Source organism: Accipiter gentilis, chromosome 21, assembly GCF_929443795.1.
Source record: "Accipiter gentilis chromosome 21, bAccGen1.1, whole genome shotgun sequence".
NCBI classification, from domain to species: domain Eukaryota; kingdom Metazoa; phylum Chordata; class Aves; order Accipitriformes; family Accipitridae; genus Astur; species Astur gentilis.
The window spans coordinates 8,273,497-8,294,656 of NC_064900.1; the positions used below are offsets into that span (position 1 = coordinate 8,273,497).

The window sequence follows — 21,160 nt, forward strand, 5'->3', positions numbered from 1 at the left end:
TGAACAGTTTAACCAAATAAAGTCTCAATATAATATAATTTATCATGTAATAGCAAAAAATAGCATTTGGCCAGCTCTGGAACAGGTAAGTGAAAAATACCTTTTTGACAAATTACTGAAATTCATACAACTTTTTCAAAGACCCTTGAGGGCAAGAACTAGATTACAACTCTCATGAGAGAAGTACATGTCTCCTTTGGGACAGCAGAGGGAGAAACCAGAAAAATAAGTTGTACAAAGACCTTCACACACAAGTTTGCTCATCTTCAAAGTCTTAAAAGTGACATATAGCAGTAAATCTAGCAGGTGACTGCAATGTAACTCGCATTTCAGTATCACATTGTTCCTGCAATAAAAATCATACTAAAACTACAAACAAAACCACTGTTTTATTATTAAAAGGAAGCTCAGGAAAAGTCACAATGTGCATTCTTTCTGTATTGACAGACCTCCGAAAACTCAAAATTCTTGATTCCATCACCTGTTAATCACTTGCCAATTGCAAGCAGGAAAATAGTAAAATGCAGCTGCAAATTACTTCCTTGTTGGTAAAACCATTAAAAGAGTCCCAGCTTCACAGACCCTTCTCTGCACAGCTTTATAATACTCATCTCCAGTAGGTCAATTGTTTCTTTCTTTATCTGAAGAAAACAAAAATCAAAGAAAGCATCGGAAGTTACTGATAATGCTTTGGCTAAATACCATTATTTATTTACTCAGGCACCTTACTATAGGACTAGAGTGAAAGAAAAGGTTCTCATAAAAGGTCCTGAGCTCTAGAATACTTCCATTTTTTTAAAATACCTATCATTTGCTCTGTAATCCTAAAGTACAACTATGGCTTGTGAAGTCCCATCTAACATGGCTATGGAAAAGCTGCCATTGGTGAGAAGCTGATAAAGCATGCCGCAGCAGGAGGTCCATCCTGGGCTGCAAAATCCCTACGGGACTTCCCAGAGTATCAACCAGTGTCAAGTAGTCCAAAGGCAGTACTGCACTGCAACAGCCACAGCATTGTCTGTGTCTGAGAGACCTGAATGCAAGTGAGCACGAAGGTCAGGTCTGCATGTGCTGCATGCAAAGTACTTAGGTTTATAACACGGATATGGCTGTAGCTTATTGCTTATCTAAAGATAAAAGACAAATGTATTCGAGAGTAAATATTGACTACACATTTCAGCAGGAACACAAGATTCTCTATCACGGTTAGTCCAGAGTCTCCTTATAGCTCCCTCTTCCCACTTACAAATAACTTATTTGCAAGTTTTATCTCAGGATTATATCCTTCTGTGCCTCCACTCTGCACAGGAATAAATGATGTGAGAAAGCATGACTAACCTCTATTCCACACTGGATGTGCTACATGAGGGTGAAAACAGTTGTCTTTCTATCACAAGTCCATTTCCTATAATTTTTTTTTTACTTTCACGAAGCCTGAAACTTAAACTTTCCGTATTTTCAAACTTACTCAAGGCTCAGTGTTTGTATTGTTTGGAGACAATACAATATTGGGTTTTGTTGAAAAAACTCCATTTGAATCTTACAAACAAGTAATCTGAGGAGTTGAGACAGCTCTGTATTGCCATCAACCTCTATACACAAAGCTTTCAAAGCAGGAAGCTTGTCCTTTGGTCAGATCAGAAAGTATACAATCGATTTTTATTTAAACCTTTGTGATTTAGTATAACTCCACCGTGCCAAGACAGGGTCTGAAACTGGTTCACCCCTCCTTTGGTTTCTTTATGAGCTTTCTTTTTATTTCCTTCTCTCCATTGTTCGGGATGAATGGAGCGGGAGAGACAGAAACAGAGGAAAAAATCCAACAGCATTAACTAATGAGATGTTGAAGCAACTGAGAGAGCAGTGGATCAGGCCACCATCCATTATGTAGATGTAATGGGATACAGGACTGTCATGTAGGAAGATTCATGTGTTTTTAAATTCATATATTTATCAGAATATACCACTGTGTACATAATTCTCCACTGAACATCAGATGAGTACAAAAACAGCAAGTAGAATGGACACATGCTTCCAGCTGTTCTTGCTTTCTGGTGTAATGAAATTCAGCAATGCAGCACCTTAAATATACAAAGAAATTACTGACAATTGAGGTTTGCACTGAAAATAGGTCAGTATGCCTCATTTCTAATTTTAAGGGTACAATTTTGCCTCCACAACTAATACAGGATGAAAGAAATTAGTACATCAAACTGCCAGTTCTCTAAATTACATTTTTGGTACTATAATTCCTCTCCTCTTTGAGAAAACTTCTGACTATTCATAGCATGTATTTGACAATTTTTATACAAGTAAAAGAGTAAGATCCTCTGCTCACTAAGACTGTATTCCATATTTCAAGTCTGCAAGTTGCCAAAACATCCCATTGGTTTCTACTGTATTAAGATGACTTATCTCCAAAATGTTGTTTGGGTACCTTTTATTGCTAACGTTCCTTATAAATAACTCTCAGAAATCTGCCTGATGTCTGCAGCAGGACAAATAGCTGCAAAATGCTCCACTTACACAGCTCAAGATGTCAAAAACCTTTCTGTATGTTGTGTTACCCGAGTCAAGTGCAAGTTTGAAGACTTTTCTGTAATCACATATTGACTATTCTGTAATCACACAAAAATATGTGTGCTAACACTATATATGAAGGTGTAACATTCTGCCTTATTTGCTTTTAACTTGAGCTAAGCCGTAACATTTTGATGTTAAGATAGCCTTAAGATTTTGCCTTCATAAAATGCATCTGGAGTCACAATTTTTGGCCTGTATTCCCAGACAGACATGCAGAAATGCTGTGATGCTACCTACAGTGAGCTGAAAGGGATAGTTCAGGTTTGCAATAGCCCAAAATCAAATATTAGCAACATAATCTTCAGGTTTTTGAGGTGAATCACCTACAGTCTACTGTAGCTATGTTTACTTCAGTTGACTTCAAAAATCCATCCCACTGCAACCAGCACCTTTTGTACTGCTGTGTGTAAATTTGTGTTCTCTGTTGTTTAAAAAACTTACAGGTAAGTGCAAGCACCATACAAAAAAGCCTTATGTATTTACCACAAGAGGGAGCTTCCTTGCCTCAAAAAGCAAAGCTGGTTTGGTTTGTTTTTGCTACTTCATTTCTGCAACGTATTTTTTTGTGGGGCACTTTATCTGAGATTATTAAGAACATGTACCTTTGTGTGGGGGGGACTGTAAAATACAGCACACTCAAATACACAGACAAGCACAGAGAAGGATTAACGACTGATAATTTGTCTTCACTTGTGAAACAGCAAAATATCTATATCTAAAATAATAGTCTTTTTTCCCCTGGGGATTCTGCGTATCAGCCTGCTCTAAATACACAATAAAAAGGAAACAACTGTGCAGGAACTTGGGAGCTTCATAATGACGACTGATGGAGGAATCTGCCTCTTTTACTCTCTCTGGCTAGATACCAGCTGATGCCCAACAGCATATGGTAAACATGCCTTGTCACAGCAATAAACGTGAAAGCTGGATTACAGAACTGAAAAAAACAGGGAATTATCTTAAAAGGAGTCTACAAATGATGGATAGCTCTACATCGTTTGTACCCTACTTCTTGCCAAAAAAACCCCCCCCAAACCCCACAAAAACTCAAAACAAAACAAAAAAAGAATGAACTGTCTGTGGATTTACTCAAGAGAAGTTATCTTACTCTCAGATGGAGACAAAGAAATGCTTCTCCAAAGTTTTATTTGGTTTTTGAGGAAACTTTGACACAAAATCCTCTTACTGAGAGAACTTCTGGCAACAGGTAGAACAACCATCTAGCATAAACAGGAGAAATTCACAGCACACCTGTGTAAGTCACAGCTATGACTTGCAACAAAAAAAGGAAAAAGTCTTCCTCAGGAGGTAATTTTGAGACCTGAGACTACAGACTTACCAGTCAAATGTTGACTTCTTTGTGTTTCTAGACCACTGAAGTCAGCTTTACAGAAAGAAAACCTTACTGAACAAGATCTGGGCACTAGAATCAAAAGCAGAATATACAGAATATAATATATACAGGTGTTTATACAATACCTCAGGGATATCCATCATTCTCCTTAGTTTCTGATCCCTCCAGTTCCAATCCAGAACCATATATTTTGTGGCATTCAAGCACAGGCCATCTAAAAAGGCAACATAAATTTTACTACCAAGATAATGTGACATGTGCTTATCAAAATGATTTTTGAATTTTACATCTTTTGCTGTCTGTTTCCAAGGAAACTAATCTTTGAACACTTAAGTATTACATTTGCTGGTTAGAAAACTAATGCACTGACACTGCAAACTCCCTTAACCACATAATCCCTTGCCTTTTTCGAAGATAAACACAAAAGCAGAACAACTATTGTTGCCAGGCTTGTCAAGAGCTAACATTCTGCCAGAAAATAATTCCTCAAGCTTCCTCTTGATGAAACTGCAGGAGTTGAATTTCCATAGCTGATGAGGAGCTGGTAAGTTACAAGGACCCTAGCCTGAAAACTCTTGTTAATGGGAACTGACAGCATTTCGTAATTTACAGGACTGCGTGCTATATGAATATGAGTCAGGTCAGTGGTGCTCCTGAAGAATTCCTTTATCCTCCAAAAAAAATGGTGGTGAAAGAAGAAAAAAGTCCTTTCTGAACTGGCCCTCCAGCTGTTCCCCCCCTATTGTTCCCTAGTCTTTTACACAATGCCCACCATTTTCCATATCAGTTTTGACTCCTCTCCATTCTCTAGTGATCTGGCACTGCAATACTAAGGTGTCAAAAAAGGACTAGACCTTAGCATAAGATGATACCCCTTGTGTCCCTGCCATAAGTTGCCTCCACCTAACATGGCAATGTGCTGATGTGCTGAGCGGTAATGATTTAGTGGTGGTGGAGGGCACAGAAAGCAAGAAAATTATGCTACTCCTGTACCCTTTTGGAAGGAGCGGTAGAGTCCCGATCTACAGCCAGTCCCTGACCAAGAAACCACAGTCAGAGCAAGACAGTTTTTAGAAAGAGGAATGGAAAGAATCACCTTATCATCTTGTCATTTTGTTGTTTGTTTTTCTTTGTGTACATAATGTCTATTGAGTAAGTAAAAGTACTCAAAATTTGGTAAGAGAAAAGGAGATTTATACAGAATAATTAATTTCATTATAGGCAAATCAGAAATAAAATCAAATCAGCAAGCAGAACTTTCATCCACCCCTCACAAAAGTTTACACTGAGCTCAGAGTGACATATGATACAATGACTTCTGCCATTATTTCCTTTTGATTTACTTGCAGTGTTTGGTTTCTTGGAGCTTTAAATCTTACACCATGGTTTTGCAATCACTTTCAAGTCAGCATAAATCAGTATTCCTGCCAAAAGAGTAAGTCCCCCACTTCTGCCTGCTCATTACCTGATTTTGTATGCACACTGGTTTTGTTTTAATTGGGATCAGTTCACTGAGCTGCCAAACAGACTCTTGGGCTAGCGCAAGAAGCAGGAAGGGGGAATATGTGGATGCTGACTGGAAGGGGGGGAAGTATTACTCTGCCCTTCTCTGGTAATACTGACTTATGCCAGCTTAAAGTGATCATAAAATCAACTACTAGAATCTTGACCTCATTTTGACTGACACAGTAAAAGTGGAGAAACAGAACTGTACAGTTTAGTACCCAAATCCACAGATTCATGACAACCTAAGCGCTTCAAAAACAATTGCAGTCTTGCTTCTCATGAGACCAAGTATAAAATACCTATGGAGAAAACCCTCCTTGTTCTCCTACCTTGCTCCACTAGTGCTTTTACTCTCCCAGGAGTTCCAACCCCTATGTGGAACACGCCTTTCTCCAACATACTCATCTGTTCTTTTATCTAATTTGAAGAGAGGAAGAGAAACCACAGTAAAACCACAATTGTTTTAAAATTTCTCAAAGAGATGGAAATAAATTCAAGATCTCATAGTATCTCTTTCTAGAATACCATCAAGTAACGAATGCTATTCATCTTTTAAACCGTCGAACTGATATATCTGGGAGAAAGTTTAAGAAATATAACAGCCAGCTGGGCATCACACTTCTCTAGAAGTTCAATCATTTTCAACTTTGAAAATCTGCTATAGCACCAACTATTTTTAGAGGTGAGAACAGTATGCTTCCTTCAGCATTTAAACAAATTCTCTGGAAGTATCTGGAAAACTGACAAAGTTGAATTAGCTTTAAACTTCTTCAAGATGAAGACACTGGAAAAGGGTGAAATAAAGCAAGTGTGAAATAAAGCAAAATTTGCGTGTTTGATGGCATTCATATCAAAGGCCAAATGCCCACTCATTACTTCCAAAATCCCCATAATTTGTGCTCTCCAACAGGTATGGATGTTGGGTAACCAGGCATCCAGTCGTCAGAATGCAAATGTGGATGCTGGTATAGTTTGCTTCTACAAACCTATGTGTGTGAGCCTACTATTTAAACAGGCAAAAGCCATTCGAATGAGCACCTCACAGGAGTGTGGAACATATTTAAAACATAGCACATGCATAAGCATCTGCATTCTGCATAGGGCTGCACCAGAGCTATTGGAGATGGTGTTTGGCTAGATTCCTCAAACTGCAACAATGGGTTACCAAATGAAGCATCACCTCAAGAAAGGAACATTATACTAACACTGTATGAAAGGCACTATTGCTAAATGCATTAAAAAGAAAATGGTATAACACTAGTTAGTTGTTTAGTTGTTCTACCAAAATTCCCTTGCAGCCCTTTTACCTTTATGTGCTTTGCAAACAACTTGAGAACTCTGCAGTCTCCTTTAAATGCTGTCATTGACCTAGCAATAAAAAAATTGAAAAAGGAAATGCAAGCATCAGAGCCGGGATTAAGACCACACAGGAGAAAAGCAAAACTAACTGACATTTCTCAATATGCTTGAGACACACAGTCTCCCAGTGACCCCTGCTTGTACTTTGAACACTATGTACATTCTTGTTTGCTACTTGATCAACAGTGATCAACAACTGGACAAACACAATAGAAGATATCAGTAGGGGGCAATATTGTTTAGATAGCTTTTCAGCTAATCCTTAATAATTATGGCCTGTGCTTTCACAGCTAACTTAGTTCAAAACTGACTAATCGCCAAATTCTAATTCAAAAATATCTCAAGTTACTGAGATACAGGCATGAATGAACATGCATGTGCATGCACAAAAGAAAAGATCTGCGTATGGACCAATCTACATTTTACAGAGTCTTCCTGCAGCGTGGCTGCTGGGAAAACCTAGGCTGTCACAGTCTTTACTGCAGACATTGCCCAAATTCCAGTTAACCAACACAGCATTTGTTGGAAAACCCGACTTAATTTTCTGACACTCCATTTTGGCACACCGTAACAAGTCTATGTTCTGTATTAATCAAGCAGGAGACAACATATTTAGTATTTACTGAATGTCATTTAATACAGCTTTCTCTGCATGTTTTTTGCAGTGCGCCAAATTTTCAATTTTCTCTTGTGCAAAGCTAAAGGTTTATATACAAGTATACATATAAACCACCTAAGTCTCAGAAGGGGCTAAGCACTACTGGCACATCTGCTGTATCTATGCTTCTATCTGTGGCAAGGAGTCAAACCTCCCAACTCTCCATCTCATGTTGTGCTGACTGACAATCACAGGAAATGGGGTCAAGACGCAAAAGACAACCATGAAATTTGTGAGGTATACATTAATTCATCAAAGTCATCAAGACTTCTGGGATAAGAAGGGGGAGGAAAGAGAAGGGAAAAAAAAAAGAGGACAGGGAACACTGAAAATGGTCATCTCTGCACAGCAGTTTTGCCAGCCTGAGCCAACTGAGAACAGGACACAGACCTTGAGGCACTCAGGCCAGACGCAAGCGTTGGCACTTGAGGCCCTGGAACGCCATGTCCTCATTGCCTTTGGTGCAAAGTCACAATTTTTAGTGGTGTATCATGATGCTTTATGGGTTTACTCTGTTCTCAAGTACAACATGTTGCATGTTTCCCCCAAATTGGTTACACTTTATTTTTGGTTTTTAACAAAAATAGCACTTACATGCAACTGAAGTACTAAGCGTTACTTCAATGTAAAACCAAACCCCACACTCCCACAGTTTAAAGGAACAAGGGATATTGCATCAGTTTCAGTCAGTGAATTTGTTGGCTAGCAGAGGACAGTGTCCCAGTTTTGCCTTTATGTCTGTGGTTCCAAGACAAAACCTCTGACTGACTGCCAACCTCAACATAACATTGGCTATCGACATACTTGATGAGTTCCAAGGAACGAAGAGCAGAACTGCAGATAACCAGCATCACCACTGACTTCTTCTCCTTGTGGTTTTTACGGAGTTTTGCCCACTTAGGACAAACTGCAATGAAAAAGCCCACGTACATACAGAGAAACTACTACATGCCACAATTTTAAATCACAAGAGTACATGATGAATAGTAGCCAGCAGCAAGAACACACATGCTGACTCCTATGAGGTCTGGATCTCTTGCAACACTTTTACATTTAGTCATGGCTGAGAAATTGGAAAATAAAATGCCCCAAATAAATAAAATAAATATCAACTAACTGAACAAATTAGATAAGCATTAAAAATCAACAGTTTGTAAGGTGACAAGCCCATTGACTTCATTTGCCACATATGACAATTTGTACCAGAGAAAACTAATTGAAAAGAAACATTTACCAGACCAGAAGTTCTATATAAATATACAAGAAAATAAATATTCTCTTGGTTCATGTCAGCAGACAGCTGCAGGATTTTTACTGTAAGATAATACATACACCTACTTACGAAGCCACAATAAATTACTGACAAATAATCCCTAGCAATTAAAAGAAACCCAAGAACATTTTGATTAAAAAAAAGTGAGAGTAAAAAAGAGCCCGAAAAACAAGAACTGTCATGAAAAAACAAAGTTATTAATACTTCATAATTAAAAACATTTGGCAGTACAGATAAAAATTGCAATAATATTGCATTAACAATGTTTTTTGTCCAACTTTCATTTCACCCAGACCAACATTATAACTCACTTTCCTTCAGGTAGGAAGAAAAACTGTGTGTGAGATCATTGGCTGGCAAAAAACAGGAATCTGAAAACATAAAGGAAGAAATATTTTTGTTGATGTATTTTTAACAGCAAAAGGAGCGCATATGTTTGCAGCATAACCACTAGTTATACTGATGAAATCACAACTGTGTTAAAATCCATCATCAATAAATTACCATTTGTGAAACAAAGATTAGTGTACACATCATGTACTAGAAGCTTTATATTCGATAAATCAATAAAGGTAACATCTCTCAACTCAACTGCAATCCCTTTCTTTTCTCCCACCCTGAAACCTCAATACAGGGCTGCACAGCTGTGATCACACACTTCAAAAAAAGTTTTCCTATGTCTTTTCCAGAATCAATCAAAAGTCTCAGCAAAAAGCCTTACAGTCAACCTGCTAGGCTGTTCCTCCAATCTACCTACAATGGAATACATTTGTAGATCACCCAAACAATTCACAATGTGTAAATGCAGGAACCTACCAATAATCTACCGGTCAATAAGTTTGTTCCTCTTTGTGGCCTTTCATATTGTGGTAATCTACCGAACTATATTGACCCTAATGGCAACACCTACACCGCATTTTAACACATTCTTCTTCCTTCATTTCCCACTGCGTCCCTGCCTATCTTTTACCCAGTCACTATGTTAACTAGCAAGTCTTAAAAGTACTCTGTGGCAGACATGCCATTTAACTTTAACCTTCATATAGAGGCAATGAAGAAAGACAAGGTCCTAACAAGTTCTTTGGAAGGCCCTTTCTCCAGTGTCTATATAGAAAGTCTAAGTTCTTAAAAAGGTGATTAAAATTACATGGTCTGAAAACTTGCCATCGCTCTTAAGGGTCCTTTGCCTGATGGAGTAATACACTCCCGCAGAGCGTTAACAATTCTCTCTTCAGGGACCCACTATTTGTCGTCATGAAGCACAGCACCTCAGGGTGTCTGTCTATGGATGTTTGCTGATATATTTTAAATAATTAAGGAGGTTTCCTTGCAGACGTTATACACGTTTACATGGATGGAGCACTGTGCTAATGCTGGCAGTGTCAATCCATGATATCCATTGAAATAGATAGTGTAACAAACTTTACTTGTAGCTGATGCCTGCCTGAAGTCCTGCTTGTGTAGTTTCTTGAGCATAGCCACTCTCCATCACTGTATCTTCCATTTAATGAGTGTTGTTTTGCTAAAAACTTTTATTTTGTACCGATGCCTTTTATTAAAGCCAGAGATTGACATTTACTGGGAGTTGAGCTCCAAAGGCAATGAATGTGTACAACTGAAGGATCAGCAGCTGATTTACTTTTAAAATCATGTTTAAAAGATGCACTTGACGCTGGTGGGAAAGGGCAGGGGCTGCCCTTCCATAAGCATTTGGTGCTAACAGGAGAGCTCTTCACACCCACCACGGTCCTTTCCAGCCAGCGGCAAAATATCTTTGCTGTTGTTTTCTTCTTCCAAACTCATTAAGTCTCGTAATGACTGAACAATTCAAAAGATGGTTTCTAAATGACACAAACTTCAGTCACTGACTTTTCACCAACAGTCCAGCAACACTGGACTATTAACAACAATTTAAAATGAAAGTTTCAGAAAGCGGGGAACAAACACATAGGTCCAGACTGCTGCAAGAGACCATGCTGACTACAAACCTGACCTTCTGCACTGTGTCAGTTAACAAGAACACATGACTCCACGTAGTTGCTTGTTATTTGCTCACTCTTTTGACATGAATGACTTGACAGCTGTAGAAATTCATAAACTCCTTGGCACTCTAAGTCTCAACTCCCATCACAAAAAGAAAGAGAAAAAAAAAATCTCTATCCAACCCAAGAGCCAATCCATATGGAAATGGGTCACTTTACTAGTCCAAAGGGCTCTTTTAATAAGAAAGAAACCAAAGCAATTTATTATTTGCTAAAAACCCTAAAAGTCTAAAAATATTTAACACAAGCTTTTCAGAGCAATCTGTATGGGACTCCTCCAGGTTTTCTTGATGCAACAAGAAAGCTGAACCTGCCCCACAGAAATAAAGAAGGGTCAACCTAGAATCATGGATGTTAAGGAGGAGCATATTTATCTAGAAAAACAGGCTTAAACGTTAAAAGAGAGAAATCACTGCTGGTCTGGAAGACACCTATATTGGCCACAGGTCACTAAAAGTTCAAGATGTATCAAAGGTGTATGCAGGTTATAGTTACCATGCCATCTGCTTTTCATGAGCACTACCAACAAATAATGGACAGTACCTATAAAATGACAGTGCCTCTTTATCTGCAGAGTAAGAGGCAGAGAAGTTCAGTGTTGCCTTCATCTCTAATGCAACCTCCAACTGACAGAAGCTAACCCTGTTCTATCCTGCTTTGCCTTTTCTATCACTGGCTTTTATTTGGAGACAGAATATGGGAAACCAAGAGGGTCCTCGGCATGGTTAAAACTTGGTCACTTTATGCTTGGGCCAAAACTACCATCTCATTTCATGGCACCCCCTGAAAAACCATTGCATTCAAGATCTCATAATCACATCAGAATGATGTCTCATTATTTCTTTGTCTACTCCTGTCAGCCCTCCTATCATGTATTTGTATCGACTCAGATAATCCCAGAAACAAAATACATTTTCACTCTCTCAGCATCTTGGAAGCTATTATTAGGAATCATATAATTTCTATGACAAAAGTGAGCTTCTGAAATTAATACTTTACAATAAAAGGACACACTTGAACATTTCTTTTCATTTCTGTAATTCCAAGAAACCTCACATTTATTCCAAAGAAACTAACATCTCTACTTAAACATCGAATTAATATACAGTATAAGAAAATATTTCCATAAAAAAGTACCACTCAAGACCTGTCCCCGAAATTCTCTTTCTTCTGCAGAAAAGGAACTCAACAGTATCATAAACCCCTCATTATTTATCTACTAAATGTAGGGTAAGTTACCTGACAGCTTTAATTCCTCTATTTCAATCACTGAACGGTTTTCACCAAAATGTTGACTAAGAAGATTTTGTAGATCTGCAGGGACACCAGGTTTTGGAGCAGATTTTTCCAGAATATCAGAAATTTTCTTCTAAAAAAACCAAGTAAAATGGGTAAGTATGGCATTTCTATAATTTCTGCTCTTTGGCTAGCTAACAACACTGTACATAAATCTTGCTCCATAACTTTATACAGTTATATGGGCTTAATTGCAGCTAATTAGAAAAATACCTTACAATGGGACAAGATTCCCTTCATCTTTAGTGGGGATGCAGACTTCAGATGCAAGTTCAGATACTTTGATGAGATGGTCTGTGAGCCCAAAGATAAAATATCTTGTGCACTCACCTGAAATGCTGCTGTAACAAAAACATAACTGAAAGCTGGTTTTGTGAGTTTTGCTTTTGTTACACTTAAGTATCAGTATGAAAATTCAGGTTTTTTTCATCATTTGTTTTAACTTATTATTATTAAAGCATAACAGGAATCAAGTGGTTATATAAGTCTTGGTTATATTTTGATTATAGAGTAACTATCTATCTATTTTGGAAGGCAAGATGGTTAGCTATATTCACAGAATACCATGCAAGTGTGATGAAAATGAGTTAAAAACTCACGAAACCTGAAGTCAAGCAGAAAGAGTTCAGCAGGTACTTTGTTCTTTCAAGATGTATAATTTTTTAAACCAAACTAATAATTTTTAGAGCCTGGACATGAGTTCATAACGATTGCATTTTACACCTTAGGAATGTTAGCAAATAACAGGTCTGAATTTTCACTGAAGTGTTGCTGTATTTTCCCCCATAATTAAATGGATCATGGGGATAGAATAGCACTCCCGTTATCTGAATGATCTGCCAGCATTTAAGAAAACACCAGATTTTCAAGGATAGAGGCAGCCTAGAGAGAATGGCAAGAATGTAAAGCCTCTCTTGTTCTCACTGAGAAGTGATTCAATTGTGTAAGGCCAACTTATGGTTTCTGTCATGAGGATGCATGGCAGCGTAAGCCTAGAAGTGAAAAGGAGCAGGAGAGTGTGGTTAGGACAGAGCAATAGGGTACGTATCTGTGAGGCAAAGTGAGATTTCACAGAGAGATGAGGTAGGCCTGGAAGCATTTTTGGCAGCTTCAGAGGGGTGGTGGGTACCTTCAGTGCAAGTTCGGCAGGCTAAGGTCAACCGAAATTTGCTAAGGCAGCAAAGATCAATGGAAATTTTGAAGAGAGCTATAGCAGGAATTTTAATGTAGGGGACTGATCTTCCATCCCTCTTTCCCTCACTCCATCTCAGCGCCCACTCCCTCCTTCTCTTCCATTCCCCACTACTCCATCTGTCCCTCTTGCCCAATACATCCCAAATACTCCCGTAATGGCAGCATAAGGGGCAGAAGGCTGAACAGGGAAGAGCCATATGGGGGCTGCTGAAGCCAATCCACCCTACAGCAAAGGCAAAGTAGGCAGCTGCCTCTCCCAGCCACCTGCCACTCTGTCTGCTGCCTGTTTCACCTCTGCTAAAAGCCAGCTGTGTGTTTGCAAGACCCCAACTAAATCTTTGACAGTGGGATATGCCGAGATGAAGTGCTTATGCCTTCCTCTCAGTCTACCTTTGGCCTGGTGCAAAGCCCTCTGCAGTCCCTGGAAGACTTTCCAGTGGACGTCTGGTTGTTCAGCAGGTTTTTGCAGTGCCTGCAGCTGTAGCATTCCTTCCCAAGATTCACCCTGATTTCGCACAGTCTTATTTTTCTGCCATGCAACAGCTGTTTTCTCAAAGAATGACCAGAGGCCATCAGCAGCACACACAGCCTTTGCATGAGGCCCACAACGAAACCTCTTCGTTGTTCTTCCTGTCAACTACAAACACCTTTCTCCAGCCCCAGCCCCACAACCTGCCTTGTAACTGACCCACATTTAGGAACCTCTGATTTAGCAGACAGCAAGACAGAACTATCAGGCTCATTTTACTTTGTAATTCAGTGTAAGCTGCTGTTCCACAGGACCATTACATCATTCGTTGGGCCACTTGGTTCCTTCAGGAAAATTACGGCACTCTGGAGGGGAGAAGCCTGATACTAACGAGAAATTCCATAAGAGCAAGAGCAAGGACACCTGAGCAAACTCCCTTACTTCAAGGAGAGCTGTGGGGAAATGTTCCTCGTGCAGGAAGTTTTATTATTTTTCTTCCAATTCATTCCAGATGCTTAAAAGCAAAGGGTTTCCCCTCGCCTTTTCCTTATTTTTGGAGAGAGCACTTTGTTTGGAACCCATAGATCAACCTGATAAATATTTCCTGATGGATTTTTGGATTGGTTGTGTATGTCAAGTTAGTGGCCTAGCTCCACTGAAACCAAAGGTGTAACTAAGCGCCTATTGTTTGCCTGAGAAAAGGGTCTTTTTGTTAGGTTTGGTTCACCAATCTGTCATGGGATGCTTTTGCTCTGGCAGCAGTGGAACAAGTACTGCAGTCACTTCTGCCAGAGCTGCATTTAAAGCAAAATCCCTCTCTTCACTCTTCCCATTCCCTGGATGATTAAGAGGCCTGACATAATATAAAAAGGCCACCTCTCAGCCTTGCAGGGGAGCCAACTATTTACAGTCTGTCCTGAAAGACAACTAACTTGCCCAGTGTCATATAATTTCCATCTAGACTGCAGAGTGTGTTTGTTGTTGAGGGTGAGGATGCAGCATGGCCAGAGGGACAAAGTATTTTTTTATATACTTATGCTATGAGGAGAAGAGCGAACAATGACAGTTTTTGGCTCAAAAGATACAACAGCAGCTGGAGCCTGGCCACACCGTTGAAATGGGGCAGATTCTGCAGCAACTGGAATTCCACCTTGCTTTGATGCGGTTAATTTTCCCGGCATGCAACACTTGGAAGTGGAGTGTAGACATTTCTATTCTTCTCCAAAAGAGGCTGCAACATTATGACCATATTACTTCTCATCATCACAGGGTTGTCCCAACTCTGAATCTTGTAATAGCACATACACCCACTGCCCAGTCCCTAAACACATTCTACGACATTCATACCTTCTTTCTCTTCTTTGCCTTTACAGTGCTCTCTTGTTTTTCTTCAGGCTGACTTAGAAAACACTCTGTAGGCTGCAAAGCATGTATTTAAAAAAAAAAAAAAAAAAGAAATATTCAACATCAGATATCTGATCACCTGGGGGGAGGGGGGGGGGAAGTCACCAAAGAGAGGTAAGAGGGAGATGCAGAAAGTATAATGCTGGGTTTAGGAAAAAACAAAAACCAAGCTTCCCCACCTGTAGAAGGGATCAAATTCTTAGTTACCTATATCTGGAGTAATTTTGGAATTGAGATCTATGTTGTTGTAACCAAGAAGGGAATAAAAAACCAGGAAGTTGAAACATACAGGTTGTAGTCACAATTTCATAAAATGTGAAAAGCAGGTTTTGATACATTTGATACATACAAAAAAATCAAGAGGAAAACATAAACAAAACCTTTCACAAACTTTATATTTTTCATCTCTTATTGTGCGTGATTGTTTTTCTAAACTTTGCCAACAGTGATCAAAAATAACTGGGTCCAAGGTGAGCATCCAGACAGTGAAAGATACCACAGAACTGGGTGAGAATAATTGGAAACAATCATGCTCTGGATTTCCTTTTACATTTGTAATGCAAATTTAGGAAAACATGTTTCAAATTTGTTCTACCCCATTCTTGCTTTGTTTCCTCACTGCAGTCAGGGTCAAACATACACAAGAAAAATACATGGTGCATTTCAGAATAATCTTCATCCAACACGTGTTGCTATCATTAACCTTCTTTTGTGCCTGAGTGAGCAGGCTGAATTGGTCCATTTGTACCAGAGTCCCTGTTCGCATAAGCCAGGGTTAGGATTTGGCCTTAGCCGCCTAAAATTGTCCAAAAGAGAGGAAGCGAGGCACAGGCTTTCCTTGTTTTGAGCATAGCAATTCTCTTTTCTTTTGCCTTCTTAGAGACTTCCACTTCATGGAAATGCAAATTAATCTACACAGACGGGTTTTAGAGCTTAATAAGCGACTTGATGAAGAGCAATGGGAAAATAGGCTGAGGTGCAGGAAAAAGCTCCTTGATACTAGGATGCATTTGGCTGGAAAAATCTGCTCCTGCAAGAAACTGCAAACAAGTCTCATCACATGAAGCATTAACAGCTCAGGAATAGCAAATCCAGCACTGCTCCCCGGGGAAAGCCTGGAAGAAAAGTATCAGCAGGAAAGTGAGCCCAGCCGAAAGCCAGAGAAGCTGCTCCTTTGTTCCCTTGTGAGGGCCGCTTCAACAGTGCCAAGAGGGCCAAAGGAAAGCTAAGAGAAGTTCAGAGTATCTAAGCCCTCCTTGCACTGGTCCCCCCCAAACAGAAGGGGACTTCATGACAACTGGTACTATACGACCCTACACCAGCACATTTATGCCTTTCCAAGCCCACTCTCATATCCTTATCAGAAGCATTTTGTGGGGTTTAATTGTTCCTATTATGCCTACATTTTCCTTTTTCTCCCCACTCCCCTGGCTAATTTAGCTATAAAAAGCAGGGTACCACCATCCTCAACACAAACGACCTATTGCTTGCTCCTGCTTTCTGTGCCATGATGCAACCGCAGCCATTGCACTTGCAAAAGCAGCAGTACTGTACAGAAGTGGCCCTGAAACTGGTCAAGGTTTGAAATGATACTTAGGAACTACCAGAGAGGATTTGGTTGGGGACTGGCTACAGCCAGCAAAGCACTCTACAACTAGGGCTGGAATGTAATGTAGCCTGGATAAATACCCACCCATGAGAAGTTGTGATAGGGACCGTATCTTGCCTCAACAACAGAGATCTATCTTTCTGTGTGGTTTTCTCAGGTATAAACATGTATTATCTTCACTAGAAATCAAGGGAATGACTGCAAGTAGAAACTCACTTCAACTAACAAAACTGGAATTTTTAAGGTTAACATAAGCTTTTTGGTTTTTTTTTTTGTTTCTTTTTAAAAAATCTCTGTCCTGACTCTGATTCAAGTGCTGTTAAAACACCACCATACATTTCCTTATTCCTGTCCCTACCATTAGCATTCCCAGACACTGCAACTGAAATGAAGCTACCCTCTGCCTTCAGTTCCTGCTCTATGCTTACGCATCCCAGCTGTCCATAGATACTCAAAAACAACTTGCCAGGTGTTACAATCATAAATTCCATGTTCAACATCATATTTTATGCAGACAACAAGCCTTTGGATTGATTTAGTCAACGGATACTACCAAGCAAACAAAAAACCAGAAAGGGGCCAAGGTGAATCTCTTCCTTCCAGTAGACTATGATGGTTCCCTTTCCTAGAAAAAGCGCTACCACTCTTTCAGCATATTGAAAAATGCCACTCATTCACTTTGGGCCCATTTCTCCTTTCATATACATTGTAAACTGTTTTACATAAATCTGCAAAACACTCCCAACTGGCATCTGCATGAGAAAAGAATAAAATCATGCCACAGAGCTGAAATTTTTTCTCTAAGAGAAATAATATTTTCTCATTGATAATCCTTCCCTCAGATGTGTAAAAGTATCACCAAATGACATGGCTTCTTTTTTGAGGGCAGTATGTAACCCTTTCTTTCGACATCAACAGAAGTACACAGCAGGCTTGTAGTCAAAGCCTTGCTTCCTCAGAGAAGCATGTTAAAACTCGAAATTATCTCCTTTACAACAGCATACATATATTTAGGCATAGTATACTATTAGCCCAGCAATATGTCTACTTTATTCAGACATTTTTTAATGCCAAAAGACAAAGAGAAACTTCATGGTGATGAATGGCTGTGAACTCACACACCTTTGATGATCTGCAGTCTAAAATATTTAGGCATCTGATCTAGACTGAACTTCTGACCCTTCTTCAAATGTTAGTTGCCTACCTAGTCATGCAATAGCTCTTTGCATGCCACCCTTAAGAAAAGGTCATTTGCATGTTTTTCTAATGCAAGACACAGAGCAGACAACCTACTGTTTTTTGACACGGCTCCCTTGTGCTCTGTGGTTTTATGCCATTTTTACATGGAAGTTCTTAAAATGCAGAAAACAGGAAATTTGTGCTGAGACCATTGATTTATGAACTAAAATGTCATAAATTCCTTGTTTGTTAATCATAGACAGAACATAAAATATTTCCTGTATTATATTTCTAACAATTTTTTTTTTCTTTACATGTTGCCAAGTTACTGGAAATTCAAATGTAGAGTGAAAACATTCTTGCGTGTGTGTCAAAGTTTACATTCTAGGTCAGCCATACACTCTGACTTTTGGAGTTTGTGACAAAGTAAACACATCAATGTGGCATTCAGATCGGAGACAAATTATTTATTTCATTGTAAGCCTCTGGACAGCCTGCAGACTAGAAACACAAATGTTTATAATTCTATTTGGTTGTCTTCTGACTGGCTTTAAAGTGCCAAGTCCACTGCAGGATAGCTTCCAGCCTGTAAATAAGGCAGCGATGAGTAAAATGGGTTATGTTATATGCACCAGAACTACAAAACTACTAGCTTTCTGTAACTACATCTGATTTTGCAAGTATTTTACTCTAAAAGACATGTAATAACACATCCATGACTTTGAGCTCCCATAAAGCATTGCCTCCTGGAGCTTCATTGATAAATAACAAATTACCCAATTCCAGAATGCAAACTGATATTCTTCATATGACAGGAAGAGCTGAGCAGTCCCGATCCACCTTGGCATGATAACCTGTGTTGGTTACCCTTTCTAATGTTCTCACAGAAAGAGCAAAGCAACTCCTCCAAACAAACTGTCTTAACTTCGTTCTAAATGCTGAAGTGAAGATAACAGTGACAAAAAGTGGCTCCATAAGGATCCTCATTGAGTTGAAGTCCTCAGCATCTGACCCCCTGGCATAGCATGTACAAAGGCAATACAGCTTCCTCCTGTATTGCTCAGTTCTCTCTTTCCTAATCAAAATGTGAAACCAGTTCAGATATTTTGCTCCCTTCACCTTTGGTCTTCTTGGAAAGACACCCAGAAGTGTAGTGATTGCTACTGTGTTGTTTACACTTCTCTGTTACAAAAAAAGAATGTCCCTGCAAATAGTTTTCACTTGGGCAACTGCCTAGGCATCACACAGTGAAATTAATATTGACCTATGGGTCAAAATTAATATCCATAACTAAAGGAGAGATAGCTTCCAGTGTAATTTTACCTCTTTGACAGCCATTCAGTTGATTCTCCTGTGTGGTATCAGGAAGGCAGAAGAAATTTACCTTCAAATAAGAGACTTTTAAAATCAGCTGACCTCTAGATGACTCTTTTTTGCTCAAGTTGGTGTGATGCTGTCTGTCAAAAGACCTTGCTGCCTTTTCCTCAGCATACTCCATGTAATGCTGAACAACACAGTTCCTACTGGTTTTAAAGGAAGCTTTTAGTGAGTGAAAGGTTATGAAAACAGCAATCCATATAGACCTAAATTACTCTTCACTTGGACCTTACACTGGGAACATGCTTGGGTAGAGATACTGTACAACATATAAATATAGCTTTCCAGACCTTGTGCATGCAGGGAAAGAGAAAAGATTACAGGGGAGGACACTCAGTAGCACCCATCCAGGTTTTTATCACTAGACAGTCACTTTGTAGGAGACAGGCCTGGCAATCCCAACTCACACAAAACAAGAGTGAAGTTATATATTATTGTCATTATTAAAATGTACTGGAATGCGATCACTTCCAAATAAGGCAAAATAATTTAATAAAACAATCTTATTACATGAACAGATCAAACAGAGTGAAGAACACTGTCCCTTTACTGAATAAAAAGAGACTACGTTTCCCTACGCATTATCATCTCTGTGCACTACACAATTGGTTAGTTTACAAACCTGCTTTCTTTTCTTTGTCACAGCAGGTTTGGAATCCGAATCTTGAGGTGTTGCTATCCTGTTATCACTTGCTTTCTCAATAGCTTCATCATCTGAAGGATCTAATGAGAAAAAAGAAGAGTTTTTGTTGCTGTTTTTCAAATCCATCCCCTATCTTTGCATTCAAAAATAGCGACAAAATCTTCAGCTGAAAGGTTGTCACAATGATACAATCTCAGAATTGGCATTAAGTACAGCTGTAACAGAATTTTTTATCCATTTAGAGCACTGGTATTTGAAATCTATTGTAAGAAAAGTCCCAGATTTCCCTTCTTCTTCACAGTATTACATCTGGCAGGCAAGATATTTATCTTTCTGGAATGCTGCACAGTGGGTGCCAGCTGCAGTATCACAGGTAGAAATATCTAATCTTTCCAAAACCTCCTTTGAATTAAGCTAAGCAGTGAACAATGAAAGAAAATGTTTTTGATAAACTACATCTCAAGTTGCATGACATCTCTCCGCATTATTTCAGAATACGTAAAACATAATCTTGGATCCGTAGCACTGCATTCACCATATATAATTACAGACCAATCTCATTAGACCCCCCAAAAAAGCAACAGCACTAGTACTGAAGACTAATGGCACTATGGTCCATAGGATTACTGTAAAAATACATCTTTCTTGCTAAGTTTGCTGACGCTTCTTCAGGAATAACTTGTCTCCTCCTACTAAAACAAGTCTTGCAGATGAAGGAAGAAAAAAAAAAATCAAACCAAACACACACAAAAATGCACATAAACCCCACTCCAGCCTCCATCCAAAAGCCCCAAATGGCTTACTGACACCAAGTACCTAGAAGAGTAAAAATTACAAGATTGGTATAACAAAAATGTATGCAGACATTTTCTGCAAGTAGGTTTTAATTGTGTGTCTCTTACTTTGGTAATAATTAGGCAAAGGCACCATTCCCAAAGTTTAAGCAGAATGTCCACCAGACTAAAAAAGGTTTATGTTTTGAAAGAAAACTATTTCAATTAAGAGGTTTCTACTCATTCTCTTTTTCTTCTCTTTTATCTACAGAGAGACTTTGGGGAAAACAATTATCCAGAACAACAGATCCCTCTTATAGTGTTATATTAGTGCTTAAGATGTTACATTCAAACACAGACGTTTCTGCTGGGGACTGAATTACTTCCCTGATCACTGCCAGAAGCATTAACATGCATTGAACTGAATAATTCAATTTCTGT

At 39.0% G+C, this 21,160-nt stretch overlaps 2 protein-coding genes across 4 annotated transcripts in view; one reads left to right on the top strand and one right to left on the bottom strand.

Annotated features, from left to right (window-relative positions):
* DCBLD2 (discoidin, CUB and LCCL domain containing 2) overlaps window positions 1-21,160 on the top strand; it is a 111,461-nt gene that overhangs the window by 74,083 nt on the left and 16,218 nt on the right. The gene's annotated exons all lie outside the window — the stretch shown is intronic.
* CMSS1 (cms1 ribosomal small subunit homolog) overlaps window positions 31-21,160 on the bottom strand; it is a 244,166-nt gene continuing 223,036 nt past the window's right edge. For all 3 annotated transcript variants that reach the window (XM_049824454.1, XM_049824452.1, XM_049824453.1), the window contains 9 exons: window positions 19,926-20,026; window positions 15,082-15,153; window positions 12,015-12,144; window positions 9,045-9,104; window positions 8,265-8,367; window positions 6,751-6,811; window positions 5,773-5,860; window positions 4,063-4,151; window positions 31-641 (listed from right to left, as the gene is read on the bottom strand). In XM_049824454.1, the coding sequence (XP_049680411.1) occupies window positions 558-641; window positions 4,063-4,151; window positions 5,773-5,860; window positions 6,751-6,811; window positions 8,265-8,367; window positions 9,045-9,104; window positions 12,015-12,144; window positions 15,082-15,153; window positions 19,926-20,026 (788 nt within the window). In that variant the 3' untranslated portion in view covers window positions 31-557. The remainder of the gene's footprint in view (window positions 642-4,062; window positions 4,152-5,772; window positions 5,861-6,750; window positions 6,812-8,264; window positions 8,368-9,044; window positions 9,105-12,014; window positions 12,145-15,081; window positions 15,154-19,925; window positions 20,027-21,160) is intronic.